General features: G+C 41.3%; 1 protein-coding gene across 1 annotated transcript in view; it reads left to right on the top strand.

Moving 5' to 3' along the window:
* The first annotated feature begins 5,719 nt into the window (after window positions 1–5,719).
* LOC117361547 (serine/threonine-protein kinase NLK2-like) overlaps window positions 5,720–14,026 on the top strand; it is a 41,203-nt gene continuing 32,896 nt past the window's right edge. Inside the window, exons 1-2 of the mRNA XM_033947019.1 lie at window positions 5,720–6,907; window positions 12,498–12,627. Coding sequence (XP_033802910.1) covers window positions 6,630–6,907; window positions 12,498–12,627 — 408 coding nt within the window. The 5' untranslated portion in view covers window positions 5,720–6,629. The remainder of the gene's footprint in view (window positions 6,908–12,497; window positions 12,628–14,026) is intronic.

A 14,026-nucleotide genomic window follows, 5' to 3' on the forward strand; every position in this document is an offset into this window, starting at 1 on the left:
TTTGTGGGGAAGATTGACTTATTTATTTACTGCATTTTATAATGTTTTGTTTGTGCTTGAAATTGTGGATGTAAATGTTTTGTACATCGCTTAGATTGAAATGATTCATAAATTTTTAAAATAAAATAAATAAATACATAGCCAGTCACTGAGCTATCTGCGAACAGTATATTCAGCAGGAGATAGCCAGCTATATCCTGCTGAATATCAGTCAGAAGCTATTCCAGCTGGCTAAATAGTGCTGAGTATCATGCCCTTATATGTATAAATATTATTTTACAAAAGGCTCCACATTCAGAATTGTGTGAATATCCTGACTAGAATGTCCCTTTTCCACCTAGTCAACCTATGCAAAATGGGGATTCAAGTAACTATTTAGGCTAAAAAAATGGGATCACATTACTCCCTACTACCAAAAACTCCACTGGCTTCCCTTTGAAGCAAGAGTACAGTTCAAAATTTGCCTGTCTCTGTTTCAAATCCATTCTTGGTTCGGCCCCCTTATACTTGGTTCCCCATTTTACCTTAGACTGTCCATCCAGACCCACTCGCAGAGCTCATTTCTTCAGCCATCCAACTCTGAAGGCCTGCCGTTACAAAAGATACCTGAACAGAACACTTGCCTTCCAAGCAGGTCATCTAAATGATTGGCTGAGCAATATTATCTCACACTCCTCATCCTACCTAAACTTCAGAAAATTACTAAAAAGTAACCTATTTACCGATTTCTAACCTAAGAACTCCTGCCCGACCCTTGTTTCCCACGATCTCTTTTGCCTTACTTCTGCTTCCTGCCCACCTTACATTTGACCCTTCCTGCCCACCTTACATTTGACCCTTATATTGATTCTGTTTCCCTCTTACAAATATTAATTGTATCTGTATTCACTGACTGTACCTATTCGCTGATTGTCCAGCACTTCTTTGTTGTAAACCGCCTCGAACTACTACGGCTTTGGCGGTATATAAGAAATAAAATTATTATTAGATATGGAGAGACAAATGTTGATGAACTGCCAAGAATTCAGACAAAAAAGTGTGTCAGACAGATACAAAATCAGACCCAATTGCTGTTTTATTTATTTTAAAATATACATTATGCTTACAATAATAAAACTTTATAGGATTGATATTCAACCAGTGCAGTACCATATTAGGGTAAATAACTGCACCAGCAAATAATGTTTTTGCCTGTCCTTGTTTCTGTTCAACCCATTCCACAAATATTTGGTTAATATCTGGCCTTTTGTTGGTTTTTTTGGTTTGTTTGTTTTTGGGGGGGGGGGGCAGATTCTATAAATGTCACTGAAAAAAATCAGTTCTAGAGAAAATAAGCACTAAGCACTATTCCATAAAGGGTTGAGTATCCTTTATAGAATAACACTTAGGGGAAAATTCTAAAACCTACTGTATCTACGCCTAAGTTAAAGAACACCATCAGAAATGGCAAAAAACGTCAAGGTTGAGGCACCTACCAGTGCCTACATAAAAAGTGCTGGAATTGTCCATATGTAGGTGCTTTAAGCCGCCGAATACCAAAGTAGACGTGGCCAATGCCAGACGTGGTGTTGTGCGGCCTAAAGCACCTATGTGGACACAATCCATACAAAGATAGGTGCCAGAAATGTAGGCCAACACTGGCCTACATTTCTGGCACATATCTTTGCTAGGTAATCCCAACAATAGTCCGCAGCCTGCCATCAGCTGATCGCAGCAGAGAAATCCCTGATCAGCTGAGCCAGCAGGATTCCACAAATCCGTGGTTTTGGGAGTCCTGCTGGCTCAGCTGATCAGGGATTCCTCTGCTAGGATTAGCTGAACCAGCAGGGAGATCTCAGATCCCTTTCCCTCTCCTTCCTACCCACCCACCAACTGATCCCCTTCCACCATCCAATCTACCCCCCAGTACCCCTCCAAGGAGAGACCTCTCCCCCAAGCCCAAAATCCTCACACCCTTGTATCTTTGGTAGAACACCGGCAGGAGGGATGCCCACTCCCACCTGCTGGAAGGCCTGCCTTGTCAAAATGGCAGGCCTCCCCTTCCCAGTATACCCTGGGATGCAATGGAGAGGCCTAAGACTCTGATTGGCCCATACACCTGCACGATGAAGAATGTTATACAACCACTGACAGAGGACAGCAAACGAACCACCAAGAGATTAGAAAATGTGGAGGTGAAACTAGATGACTTACAGAATCGCTCTCACTGAAATAATTTAAGACTAATTGGCTTACTGGAATCTATTGCAGATAAAGAGCTCAAGATCTTCCTGGAAATGTGGCAGGTGTCTTTTTTGTGTCTTTCCAGTGCGGACCGAGGATGGAGACATGAAAGCGCCCATGCATAGTGATCCTGAAGCTACTGAATTATAGCCACAAGTTGGAAATTTCACATGCTCTTTGAGCTGCAAGTCTTTAGAACACCAGAATAAGAAAATTCTATGCTTCCAAGACTATTTGTCGGTGGCCCACTGCACGTTTACAGCGATTTATGCACAATTAATAAAACTTAATGTATGGTTTCGTTTGCTCTACCCGGCCAAGTTGAAGATTGTGAGAAATGGCACCCCAAAATTTTTCAAGTCGGTTAAGGATGCCATGGCTTATGTTGCTACACTTTAGTCACCGCAAAAGCCTTGAACTATGACTGCACTTGGATGATTCACTGGAGCCTACAGTGCTCCCTGGGAGTTACTTGCTGACATTTTCAGCGTCCACAGGTGAAGACAATAGTTCTGTGGGACATGAACATTTATATATTCTGCAATCTTGACTGTAACCTAAGCTGGGATAGATGCACAAATTTTCTTTTCTCCTAGCTGACAGTGATCCCCAGGAGTTGTGTGTTAACATTTGCAGTGTCTGAGGGTGGACACCACAGTTTTGTGAGACATGTACATTTCCGTATTCTGCAATCACGCTGGCGATTTCAGCTGGAATACTTGTATTTTTTTTGCTTGTTTGGTATCATACTTGGCCAGGGGAAGAACTCTCTCTTGGCCAATGGGGCCTTGATCCCACTGGTCGGCGCAGACTATTTTGCTGACCTGGAGCCCTGCTATTGTTTTGCCCCTGTATGGACTTCAAGGGAAAGCAGAGTTTGGTTATTTGTGTAGATTTGCAGTTCAGTGAAGGGGGGTGGGGATATTTTTGGTTCTCTTTTGAGTTCTTTGTGAAGGGGGATGTCTGAGCTCTTGGATGTGCTTTAGATGTGGGAGTTGGGCTGAGCCCTTAGAGTGCTTTAGATGTGGGAGTTGGGCTGGGCTGGAAGGGTGGGAGGGCTGGAGATAGGGGTCTTAGGAGGGGGGTGGGAGATACTGAAAGAGGGGCAGTTTGAGATAGGAGGTGTGATTGGATGGATGCTGAGTGCTATTGACAGTGGTTGTGTCTGTGGATCATTTCTCTAGCTGGCAAGATTAGGGGGGGCTGTGGCTGGGATAGCTTCTTTTCCTCCTCTGATGAATGCATCTTCATGTTTTTCCTATTCTGTGTATGTATACCACATGATTAAAATCCTTACTTGGAATGTGGGGGGCATCTCTTCTATGATTAAAAGATAAAAAATTTACACAATTGCAAATGGCTGTCCCGGTTTTATTTTGGCTTATATTCCCGGTTGGATGATTCTTTGCTGTTATATAATGTGTATGCACAATTTACTATTTCCTTTTTATATTTATTTTTGTTTCTAGTTCTATATTTTTTATTTCTTCTTGATTTCTATTTTCTGTATTTCTTCATTTCTATTTTTTCTAGTATTTTCCATGAATAGTAAAAGAGCATTGTGATTTTGTCTATCACAACTTATCTACAAGGTATGATAATATATGAGTCCTTATACACACCTCTTTCATAAACAATATTTTAAAGTAAAGTTTTTTTATTCATATTTGTTTTTGATTTCTAACAAAGCATTTTATGTATAATTACATGTTTTTTGTGTATTAATAAAAAATTAATTTTAATTTAATTTATGGCCTCTTTTACAAAGCCATGCTAGAGGCTGCTGTGCAGCAACAGCTTCGAAGCCCTTTAAATCTCTATAGGCTTTGGGGCCGCTAGTGCAGCTTTGTAAAAGAGGCCATTAGTTTATATTCATAATAATGTAAATGTGTATATGTGTGAGCATTGTGTATATATTATATTGTTTATGTTTTCTTAATGTTTATTTTTCAGTTTTTATGAGGAAGTTGGTATGATTACATATATATTTTTTTCACTATATGTTTTACTGTAGACTCCTGAGGCAGGCCCCTGGTGGGCCGAAACACGATCATGTTGAGTCAATCACAATAAAAAGAGACTGAACACCATTGGCCACCTTTGTTGTTGTTTTTTTGCAGGAAACACCTCTCCATCTCTCTCTTCTCTGCCCACCCTTGCAGTTCAGTATCTTTCCCCCTCTTTTTTCTCTCTCTCTCTCCTTTTCTTCACTCCTCACTTCTAAACAGACAAACAGGATGTCATGGATACAGTTAAGGGGAACGGTTAATCTGCTGGCTGGATTGGTGTAGGGTTAACAGATTTTCCTGAAGGAAAATCTGGACCCATGGCCATGCCCCCCAAGTTCTGCCCGCATCACAGCCCCATCCTGCCCCCAGCTCCACCCTCTTAACCTGTTCGTGCATCGGAACAGCATCCACGCATGCACGGATGTGACCGATGAAGTTGCACGTGTCCGCATGTTTTCTGATGCCATCCCGATGTCAGAAGCTTTTCGGACATGTCCTCAAAAGGAAAACATGTCCGGGGAAATCCAGCCGTTTGGTAACCCTAGGTTAGTAGGCAGTGGGGGAATAGGGTTATGAATGCAAAAAGGTGGTGTTTCAGTCTACTTTAAACAAGGTAAGGGGCTCGGCAGACAAACTCGGGTAATTTATTCCAGGCATAGGGAGCAGCTAGATCAGTGTCTCTCAAACTTTTTTAGTTTTGGCACACTAAAATGGAGAAAATGTTTGTTTTTTGCGGTACGTTAAAATTGAAATAATTAAATTAAATTTGAAAGCTATTTAAAGTTGTTTAAGTTATATATTAGCAAGTGTAACAATGGTGAAGTAGATAGAATTGTTAATCAATGCGATGGATGTGCTTGTTTATGAGTGCAAATTAACTCAAAATGGGGTCTGATAGTCAACAAGCAAACACGCCATCTGCAGTCATTCTTTTTTCTTTTAATTTCTGTTAAGAGCTGAAAATCCAAGTTCGCAAAGATAAGAAGATCCAAACTGTAACAAAGACTTGATTGCTTTGTTGCTCAAGTTAGGATAACTACTGCATAAAAATAAAATTTATTGCGGTTAGTTATCAAGGACTAATCCTGCCAAAGAATGATTCTTGTCTAGGCGATTGTTCCCTTACACAGACAGACTCTTGTACGCAACTTACAGGTCATTTATTCTACTGTATACTTATGAAGGGATTTTTAAAATAAATAAATACAAGTCTGGAATCTCTTGGGGCACACAGTTTGAGAGATACTGAGCTAGATGAAAGGAACAAAGTCTGGTCCAATATCTGTTCCCCCGTCCTAAAAAAAACAAGGCCTCACGGGCAATGCTAAAAAGACGCACTGCTGTTTCCGGCTACCAATCCTTCTCTCTACTTGGTCCCACCTTTTTTTTATACAAGTTCCTGTGCGCGGGACCAAGCTGCTTATGACTCCCTGGTTTTTGAATACGGCGATAGGAGGAGGGTTGGGGGAAACAGATGCCGAAGCAGGGGAGGGGGAGAAGGGAGAAGAGAATTTTCTGCCCCATGGGGAGTTGCCTGACCGTGGGGGCAGCTGGGAGCCAGTGCGCGAGATCGGGCCACTTGCGTTGAGCTGGAAAAGTGACTTTGGCGTGTCGGGCGGACGTAAGGCACCCAATTGCATTGTAATCAATTCAGTTTAAAAATAAAAAGGATAGAAGGCTGTTTCACTCTTTACCAGCATTTGTTTCTATTAGTTTGAATACTGCGCAAAAGGACAAGGCACATACATTCAATCTCTCCCCACACGTGTGCGTGCGTTATCCTCATTTGGCCATATGAAAAGGCTGGTTGAACAGTGTCCTCCCCTTTAAGCCATCCTCCCCTTTAAGATTCCTCTTGCGGTGCATGCTGGGAACCGCTGCTGTATTGTTCCCCAGCTGATGCAGCAGTGCTTGGCAGACATTGCTGTATCGTTTTATTTGCATATAGATTATATACTTTTCTTCCCGCGTAGTCCCTTTAGTTCTTCCCATATTTAGCTGGAAGCGTCCTAGGCTCCTTGCATTCTGCCTTTTATATGCCTGGAAACACCTTTTTCCGGTTTGACTTTTACAAAATAACAAGAGCAGTAATCATAGTAACCCCCAATGCTCCCTCTTCCCCCCTCCCCTGCAAACGCTGGGGGTTGGGGGGAAGGGCTGGAAATGCGGGGTTAAAGGGACACCCCTTCTTCTGCACTGCTCCCCCTTTTTATTAAAGGTACAGTACTTTGCATTTTCTTGGATCGCTTCCTATTTCCCTCCTCCCCCCAAAAAAATCCTGTTCCTATCGTTTTAGCATTTTTTTTGTATTTATAATAAGAGAAATTCGCTTCTCTATACTTTTAAACCCCTTTCCCTGCTTCTCTCTTTCACCATTTCTTGCTTTGAATTCTTCTCATGGCCTTTCCAGGCCAGAATCGGGTCCTTCAGAATCAGTTGTGTGGGACTGTCTTGGGAGGTCTTGGGGGTCTCATACAGCCTCCTCTTACCGCTGCTGGGCTGGGGCAGAAGTTTTACTGCCCCTCTGGTGGGGCTGTGGCTTCATCACCTCCCTCCCAACAGCAGCCATTGCCAGTCCAGAACCAGAGTGTGCCAGCCCGACCTGGAGAAACCAGCAGCACAGGAGAGCCAGAGCCAGACCGGCCCATTGGTTATGGAGCCTTTGGTGTTGTGTGGTAGGTGACTTACTTTCATACCTTCTTATGTGAGCCTGCAATGTATTAATGCATGTAATGTGTGCATGTTTTATGTATATTATGTGTGCATATGTAATATATATGTAAAGTATATACATATATATAGTCTGTATCTGTGTATGTATTGAATTTTATGTCTCAGGCATGTCTGATAGAGTATGTGTTGTAAATGCATATGTGTAATATGTGAGTGCAACATATACAGTATGTGTATTGTATATGTGGCCATGTGAAAGTTTATGCAATATGTGCCACTTAATGCAAAAGTCAGGCTGTCTTGTGTGTGTAATCTCTGTATACTGTAATATACAGGATCACACACACATGCATACACATTGTGAATATTTCTAACACACATGATAGCAAGCAAACATGATTATATGGCTTAAAGAAATTTCACAAAGACTCCCACTTGGCTCTTTAAAGGTAATTCTATAACTTAAACATAGAATATGACGGCAGAAAAGGGCTGTAGCCCATCAAGTCTGCCCACGCTAATGACCCACCCCCAGACTTCACCCCGCTAAAGATCCCACATACATATCCCATTTCTTTTTAAAATCGAGCACGCTGCTGGCGTTAATCACCTGCAATGGAAGTTCATTCCAATGATCGACCACCCTTTCGGTCATTAGAATGAACTTCCATTGCAGGTGATTAACGCCAGCAGTGTGCTCGATTTTAAAAAGAAATGGTGCCTACATTTACACCCCACTTATACACATAGATATATAGAATTACCAGCACCTTTGCAGATAAATGTATGCTTAGGCACGTCAGTGGCAGCAAACCCACTAAGTGTTCTTCTGTAAGGGTATTCGTAAGTGGCGTAGCATGAAAATGGGGATGTCTTATGTGTGCAGTTTACAGAGTACTGCAAGTTAAGCTTGCCCATGCAGCATTTACATGACTGCAGTTCTGACAGATCTATGGCTGGTAAAACTGTTGATGTGTAAATGTTAGGCATGTCAATGATAGGTTACACTAGTATTCTATAAGGAATCTGGACACCCAGATGCTGTTATAGAGTTGGCACCCACTGCACTGTACTAAGTTACATAAAAGGTAGCACCCATTTACACAGTTGCCCCTTGTATGTCCTGGGCAATATTTTCACAAGTAAATAACCAGACAACTATGAATATTTTCACTCCCAATTTCTTCATTTTTTAAACTGATTCTTGCTCTATTGAGCTCTTAGGAGGTATCATGTTAAAAATATTATCGCCAGTTGCATTACATAACCTCGTACAACACCAGTGGCCTTCACTCTCTTCAGGCAGGCTTCCGCTGCAACCATAGCACTGAAACTCTACTCCTAGTATTGTACAGCTCTCTGCTCATCACTTGACCAACACCATTCCGTCATTCTTGTATTTCTTGACCTTTCCTCTGCATTTAACTTTGTAGATCATTCCATTCTGCTTTGCCATCTCCAAACAATTGGTCTTTCCAAGCTATCTTTCTGACTGCATTTTCCAACTCTCATGCAGCCAGTCTACCTCCCCCATCTTCCGCCCCAGGATCTATCCTTGCACCTAGCCTTTTTAATATCTTTCTCCCCTGTCAACCATTATTCATGAACAGGTATGCACCTCCTAATATTACACTGATGATATCCAGATCCTCTGTTTTGTCTCCATCCCCTCCTCATCACCAACTTCTCTGAATAACTGTATCAGCCATATTTCCATATGGCTAAAATATAGCCTCCTTTTTCTAAATACATCCAAATGTGAATCAATCATATTCCCTTACCCCTACAATTCAATGCTCCCTTGCCCTTCGGTTGACTGTAGATCTATCCCTCCCATTTAAAGATTCAGTCAAAATCCTGGGTGTCATATTTGACACCAAACTTACTTTCAAATTGACTCTGTTGTTCAGTCTTCTTTCTTCACCATACACTGTATTCGTTCCGTTTGTCCTTCTCTCCCTCTTCCTCACTCTTCTCTTAGTCATTAGAGTCCGACTAAGTTTCAGATGCTAGTGCATTTTCAGCTGAAACCAAAACTCTATCCCCTGCCCCCTTTTTAGCCAATTGCTCCTGGGTATGCTGGTTCCAATTCCAAAATGCCTGCAAGGACTTCCTGCAGCAGTTGTGCGAGGGTTTATTTTATTTAATATACCGCCACAGGGCAGTTCACATAATCAATAAAAGCATACAATAGAAAAGAACTACATCTCAAAAAGAAAAAGTTGTAGAGAGCATAAAGTAAGAAAAAAAAAATTAAAGATTGAAAAATTGCAGGCCGTGGGAAGATCCAGCAGACATTTTGGCTGAGGAACCAGCAAGGGCAAGAGCGACTGGAGATTTTAAGGATAGGTCCAGGTGGCCTGAGGGAGGGTATGATACCATTAGACTACTAAGGCATTTAAAAATTAGGCCTGGGTAGGGCCTTCGAGTGGTGGGAGGGCTGAGGGGCTGTGGTGGAGTGGGAGTGGTAGCAGCTGGTTTGGGAGGACCCACTCTCTGTTGGGGAGAGGCAAATTTTGTCTGCTGATTCGATTTTGGTCGAAACTGAGAACCCTAGTTTTGGTTAGCCTCTGCTATTCATGTCCCACCTCTAATACTGCAACTTCCTCTATGCAGGACTTCCAATCTACACTTTCAAATGTTTACAGCTTGTACAGTCCACTGCTGTCAAGTTATTCCACCACTCCCATCATTTCAGCCACATCACATCCCTGCTCCTTCTCGAACACTGACTTCTAATTTCCACTTATATCAAATCTTAAAATCCTCTTACTAATGTATAAAAAGGCCATCTATCAACTGCTCCATCCTCCATCAATAGTCTCCTCATTCCTTACACCCTTTCCTTAGTCTCTGTTCAGTTGATAACAATTATCTCGCCCTCTCATCTCTCTCAGCTTTCTGTTTGACCACTTCCCATGAAACAGCTGCCTAGGTCCCAAACTTTGGAACTCATTCGCTCTTCACCTTAAGAATGAACCCTCTATGCACACTTTTTTTTTTTTTTTAAATGCTGAAAACTCATCTTTTTCTGAGACTTTTGGTCACACTCCCGATTAATGCCAAAAGACTGGAGGGTAGCCAAAGTGATGCTGATTTTAAATATTTAAAAAGAGTTTCAGAGGTGATCTGGGAAATTATCGACCCACAGTCAGTGCTGGGCAAAATAGTAGAGACTATATTATAAAGAACAAAATGGTAGAACATACACCTGAAAGACTTCTGAAGAAATTAGAAAGTCATGGGATAGGAGGTACAAGGTCTTATTATGGATTAAGAACTGGTTGAAAGTCAGAAAACAGAAAGTAGGTTTAAATGGTCAAAATTCTCAATAGAAAAGGGTAAATTGTGGACTTCTCCAGGGGTCTATGCTGGGACCGCTGCTTTTTAACATGTTTATCAATGATCTAGAGATGGGAATAACTAGTGAAATTTGCTGATGACACAAAGTTGTTAAAAGTTGTTAAATTGCAAGAGGATTGTGGAAAATTACAAGAGGAGACTGGACATCAAAATAGCAGATGATGTTTAATGTGAGCAAGTGCAAAGAGAAGCATGTGGGAAAGAAGGACAGGGTTCAACATTAGGAGTCACTGCCTAGGAAAAGGATCTAGGTGTCATCATTGTGGATACATTGAAACACTCAGCTCAATGTGCAGCGGTTGCTAAGAAAGCAAATGTTAGGAATTATCAGGAAAGGAATGGAAAACAAAGATGAAAATGTTATAATGCCCTTGTATTGCTCTATGGTTCGGCCACACCTCGAACACCGTGTTCAATTCTGGTTGCCGTATCTCAAAAAAGATATAGTAGAATTAGAAAAGGTACAAAGAAGGGTGACAAAAATGATGGGATGACTTCCCTATGAGAAAAGGCTAAAGCAGCTAGGGCTTTTCAGCTTGGAGAAGAGATGGCTCAAGGGTGATATGACAGAAGTCTACAAAATACTGAGTGGAGTAGTGGAAAGGGTAGATGTGAATTACTTGTTTACTCTTTCCAAAAATACTAGAAGTAGGGGGCATATGATGAAGCTACTAAGTAGTAGATTTAAAATAAACTGGAGAAAATATTTATTCACACAATGTGTAATTAAACTCTGGAATTCATTGTCAGAAAATGTGGTGAAATCAGTTAATTTAGCAGGGTTTATAAAAGGTTTGGATAATTTCCTAAAAGAGGAGTACATTGGCCATTTTTGAGATTGCTTGGGAAAATCCACTGCTTATTCTTGGGATAAGCAGCATAATATCTGTTTTACTACTTGGGATCTATCTAGGTTCTTGAGAACTGGGTTGGCCACTGTTGAAAACAGGATACTGGGCTTGATGGCCCTTTGGCCTGTCCTAGTTTGGCAATTCTTGTGTTCACCATACCCCAACCTTCCCTTAAGAACATAAGAATTGCCTTCCCCTCATCCAGTTTCCCACTTCTATCTTTCCCTTCTTCTATCTTATCTTTTTTTATCATGGTGTGAGCTACATACAGTAGATGTCCTTCTAGGCCTCCTTGCAGTATATCATAGCAAATAAATAAAAATACTCGCCAGGATTCCATTGATTGGTAGAAAGTGTATTACAGATAGTGGAGGTTTTTCTAATTTTCTTTTTCACACACACAAATATCACACAGGCGATTTTTAAAAAGCACATTGTTTGATATAACTCTTTACAAGGGCATAAGGAGAGTTAGATTCCTATTGTAACTTAACATATATTCCTTTGGTAGTTTTTGAGCTTGCAGTTGGTGGTACATAAGAACATAAGAATAGCCTTACTGGGTCAGACCGATTGTCCATCAAGCCCAGTAGCCCGTTCTCATGTTGGCCAATCCAAGTTCCTAGTACCTGGCCAAAACCCAAGGAGTAGCAACATTCCATGTTACTGATCCAGGGCAAGCAATTGTTTCCCCCATATCTTTCTCAATAACAGACTGTGGACTTTTCCTCCAGGAAATTGTCCAAACCTTTCTTAAAACCAGATAAGCTATGCGCTATTACCACAACCCTCTGGCAATGCGTTCCAGAGTTTAACTATTCTCTGAGTGAAAAATATTTCCTCCTATTTGTTTTAAAAGTATTTCCCTTTAACTTCATCGAGTGTCCCCTAGTCTTTGTAATTTTTGACAGAGTGAAAAATCGATCCACTTGTACCCGTTCTACTCCACTCAGGATTTTGTAGACTTCAATAATATCTCCCCTCAGCCATCTCTTTTCCAAGCAGAAGAGTCCTAACCTTTTTAGTCTTTCCTCATATGAGAGAAGTTCCATCCCCTTTATCATCTTGGTTGCTCTTCTTTGAACCTTTTCTAGTGCCGCTATGTCTTTCTTGAGATAAGGAGATTAAAATTGAACGGAGTACTCCAGATGAGGTTGCACCATGGAGCGATACAGGGGCATTGTGACATTCTTAGACTTAGTAACCATCCCTGCATGGTGTGGCAGATACATCTCCAAACACACAAGGGCATGGAGTCATCTTACTTATCAGATAGATAGACCATATTGGTCTTTCTCAGCTATCATTTATGTTAGGTCTTTTTTCATTAAATTTGGTAACGTAATTCAGCCAATGAAATATTTCTTGCATTTGGCAGGTCAGTGACAGATCCTCGGGATGGGAGACGTGTGGCCCTGAAGAAAATGCCCAATGTCTTCCAGAACCTGGTCTCCTGCAAGCGGGTCTTTCGGGAACTCAAGATGCTCTGCTACTTCAAGCATGATAACGTGAGTGACAGTGGGCCACAGTTGATGGGAGGAACCTCATGAGATTTGGAGGTTAAGCATAAGAGTATAGAATGTGGTGTTAGATAAGGGGCATTCAGGCCATATTTCTTGTTACGACAATTAGAGGTACCTGACTGAAAAGAACCTCTATGCTGGGAAGTGTGGCTCTAACTGGAAAGGTGTTCCTTCCCCACAGCTGGCCTGACATTGCTGCCCATTAACTGGGTCAGTTCATGTGGGTTGTACCTGGAAATAGCATTAGGTTTCCTGGCCCCCTACTTATGGAACTTGATAACTCAAAACCTTCTATTGTAAATTCAGAGCTGATTTGAAAACCGGTTTTATTCTCTTTGCATTCAAGCCTTAGTGCTTCTGCTGATGGTGAGGGGCGGAGAAGGAGGAGGAATATGTGGGCATACAGCTGTACATTTTTTTCTTTGTTTGTTTCTAGGCCTTATTTATTGGTGTGTGTTGTAAACTATTCCTTTTTATACAAATAGTCAAATAAAATGTACATAAAGCAATGCTGCAGAGCTCTAAATCCACATCTCCAAGTCATTCCAAATCAGAGAACTGTGCTTGCAGGAGGGGCAGTGGGTAGATCCAACCACTACCAGCTGCTCTTCCCCACCTATGCTGTGGCAGCACTTCTTGTGTTCTGATCTTATGATTCAGGAAATGAGTCAGCCCATGAGTTCTGAATGCGTTCATGGTGCTGACAGATGGGATAAAGCATTAAGCAGTATGGGATCTTCTCTTATTGTTCAGCTAACTGAGGAAGAAAGGAGGAAGTAGAGATGGATCCTGGCGAAGAGTATAAAAGAGAAAAGGAGGGGGGGAACAGAAGAAAAATGACCACTTTCTGCTCCATACTTACACTCACACCACCCAGGCTCTGATTCTCCCGTTTCTCAGGATGGATGCCACTTCATCGGATTTACTATTTTTGCATACGCCGATGACATACAACTCCTCCACCCAATTAATACTTTAAACATTTCAGACATCAAAGACATTAATAACAAACTAAACACCATATATGATTGGTTGTACACAAACAAGCTTTCCCTCAATCTAGACAAATCCCGAAGTTTGTTACTCCCTATCAAATCCACAGAATTTTTATTGGACAATATCTCTATTAAATCTACACCAATCCAAATGGACACTAAGATAAAACTTTTAGGTGTAATCATTGACAGAGATCTTACCTTTCATGATCACATAAGTTCAGTGGTTAAAACTTGTTTCTATAAATTACGCATCATCCGATCTCTAACTTCTATCCTTGAAACTAACTCAATCACTATCCTGATACATTCATTAGTAATTTCTCATCTCGATTACTGTAACTCTCTTCTAAATGGCCTCCCTCAAAAAGAAATTCGTCGTTTACAAC

Source organism: Geotrypetes seraphini, chromosome 5 (genome assembly GCF_902459505.1).
Source record: "Geotrypetes seraphini chromosome 5, aGeoSer1.1, whole genome shotgun sequence".
Taxonomy (NCBI): Eukaryota; Metazoa; Chordata; class Amphibia; order Gymnophiona; family Dermophiidae; genus Geotrypetes; species Geotrypetes seraphini.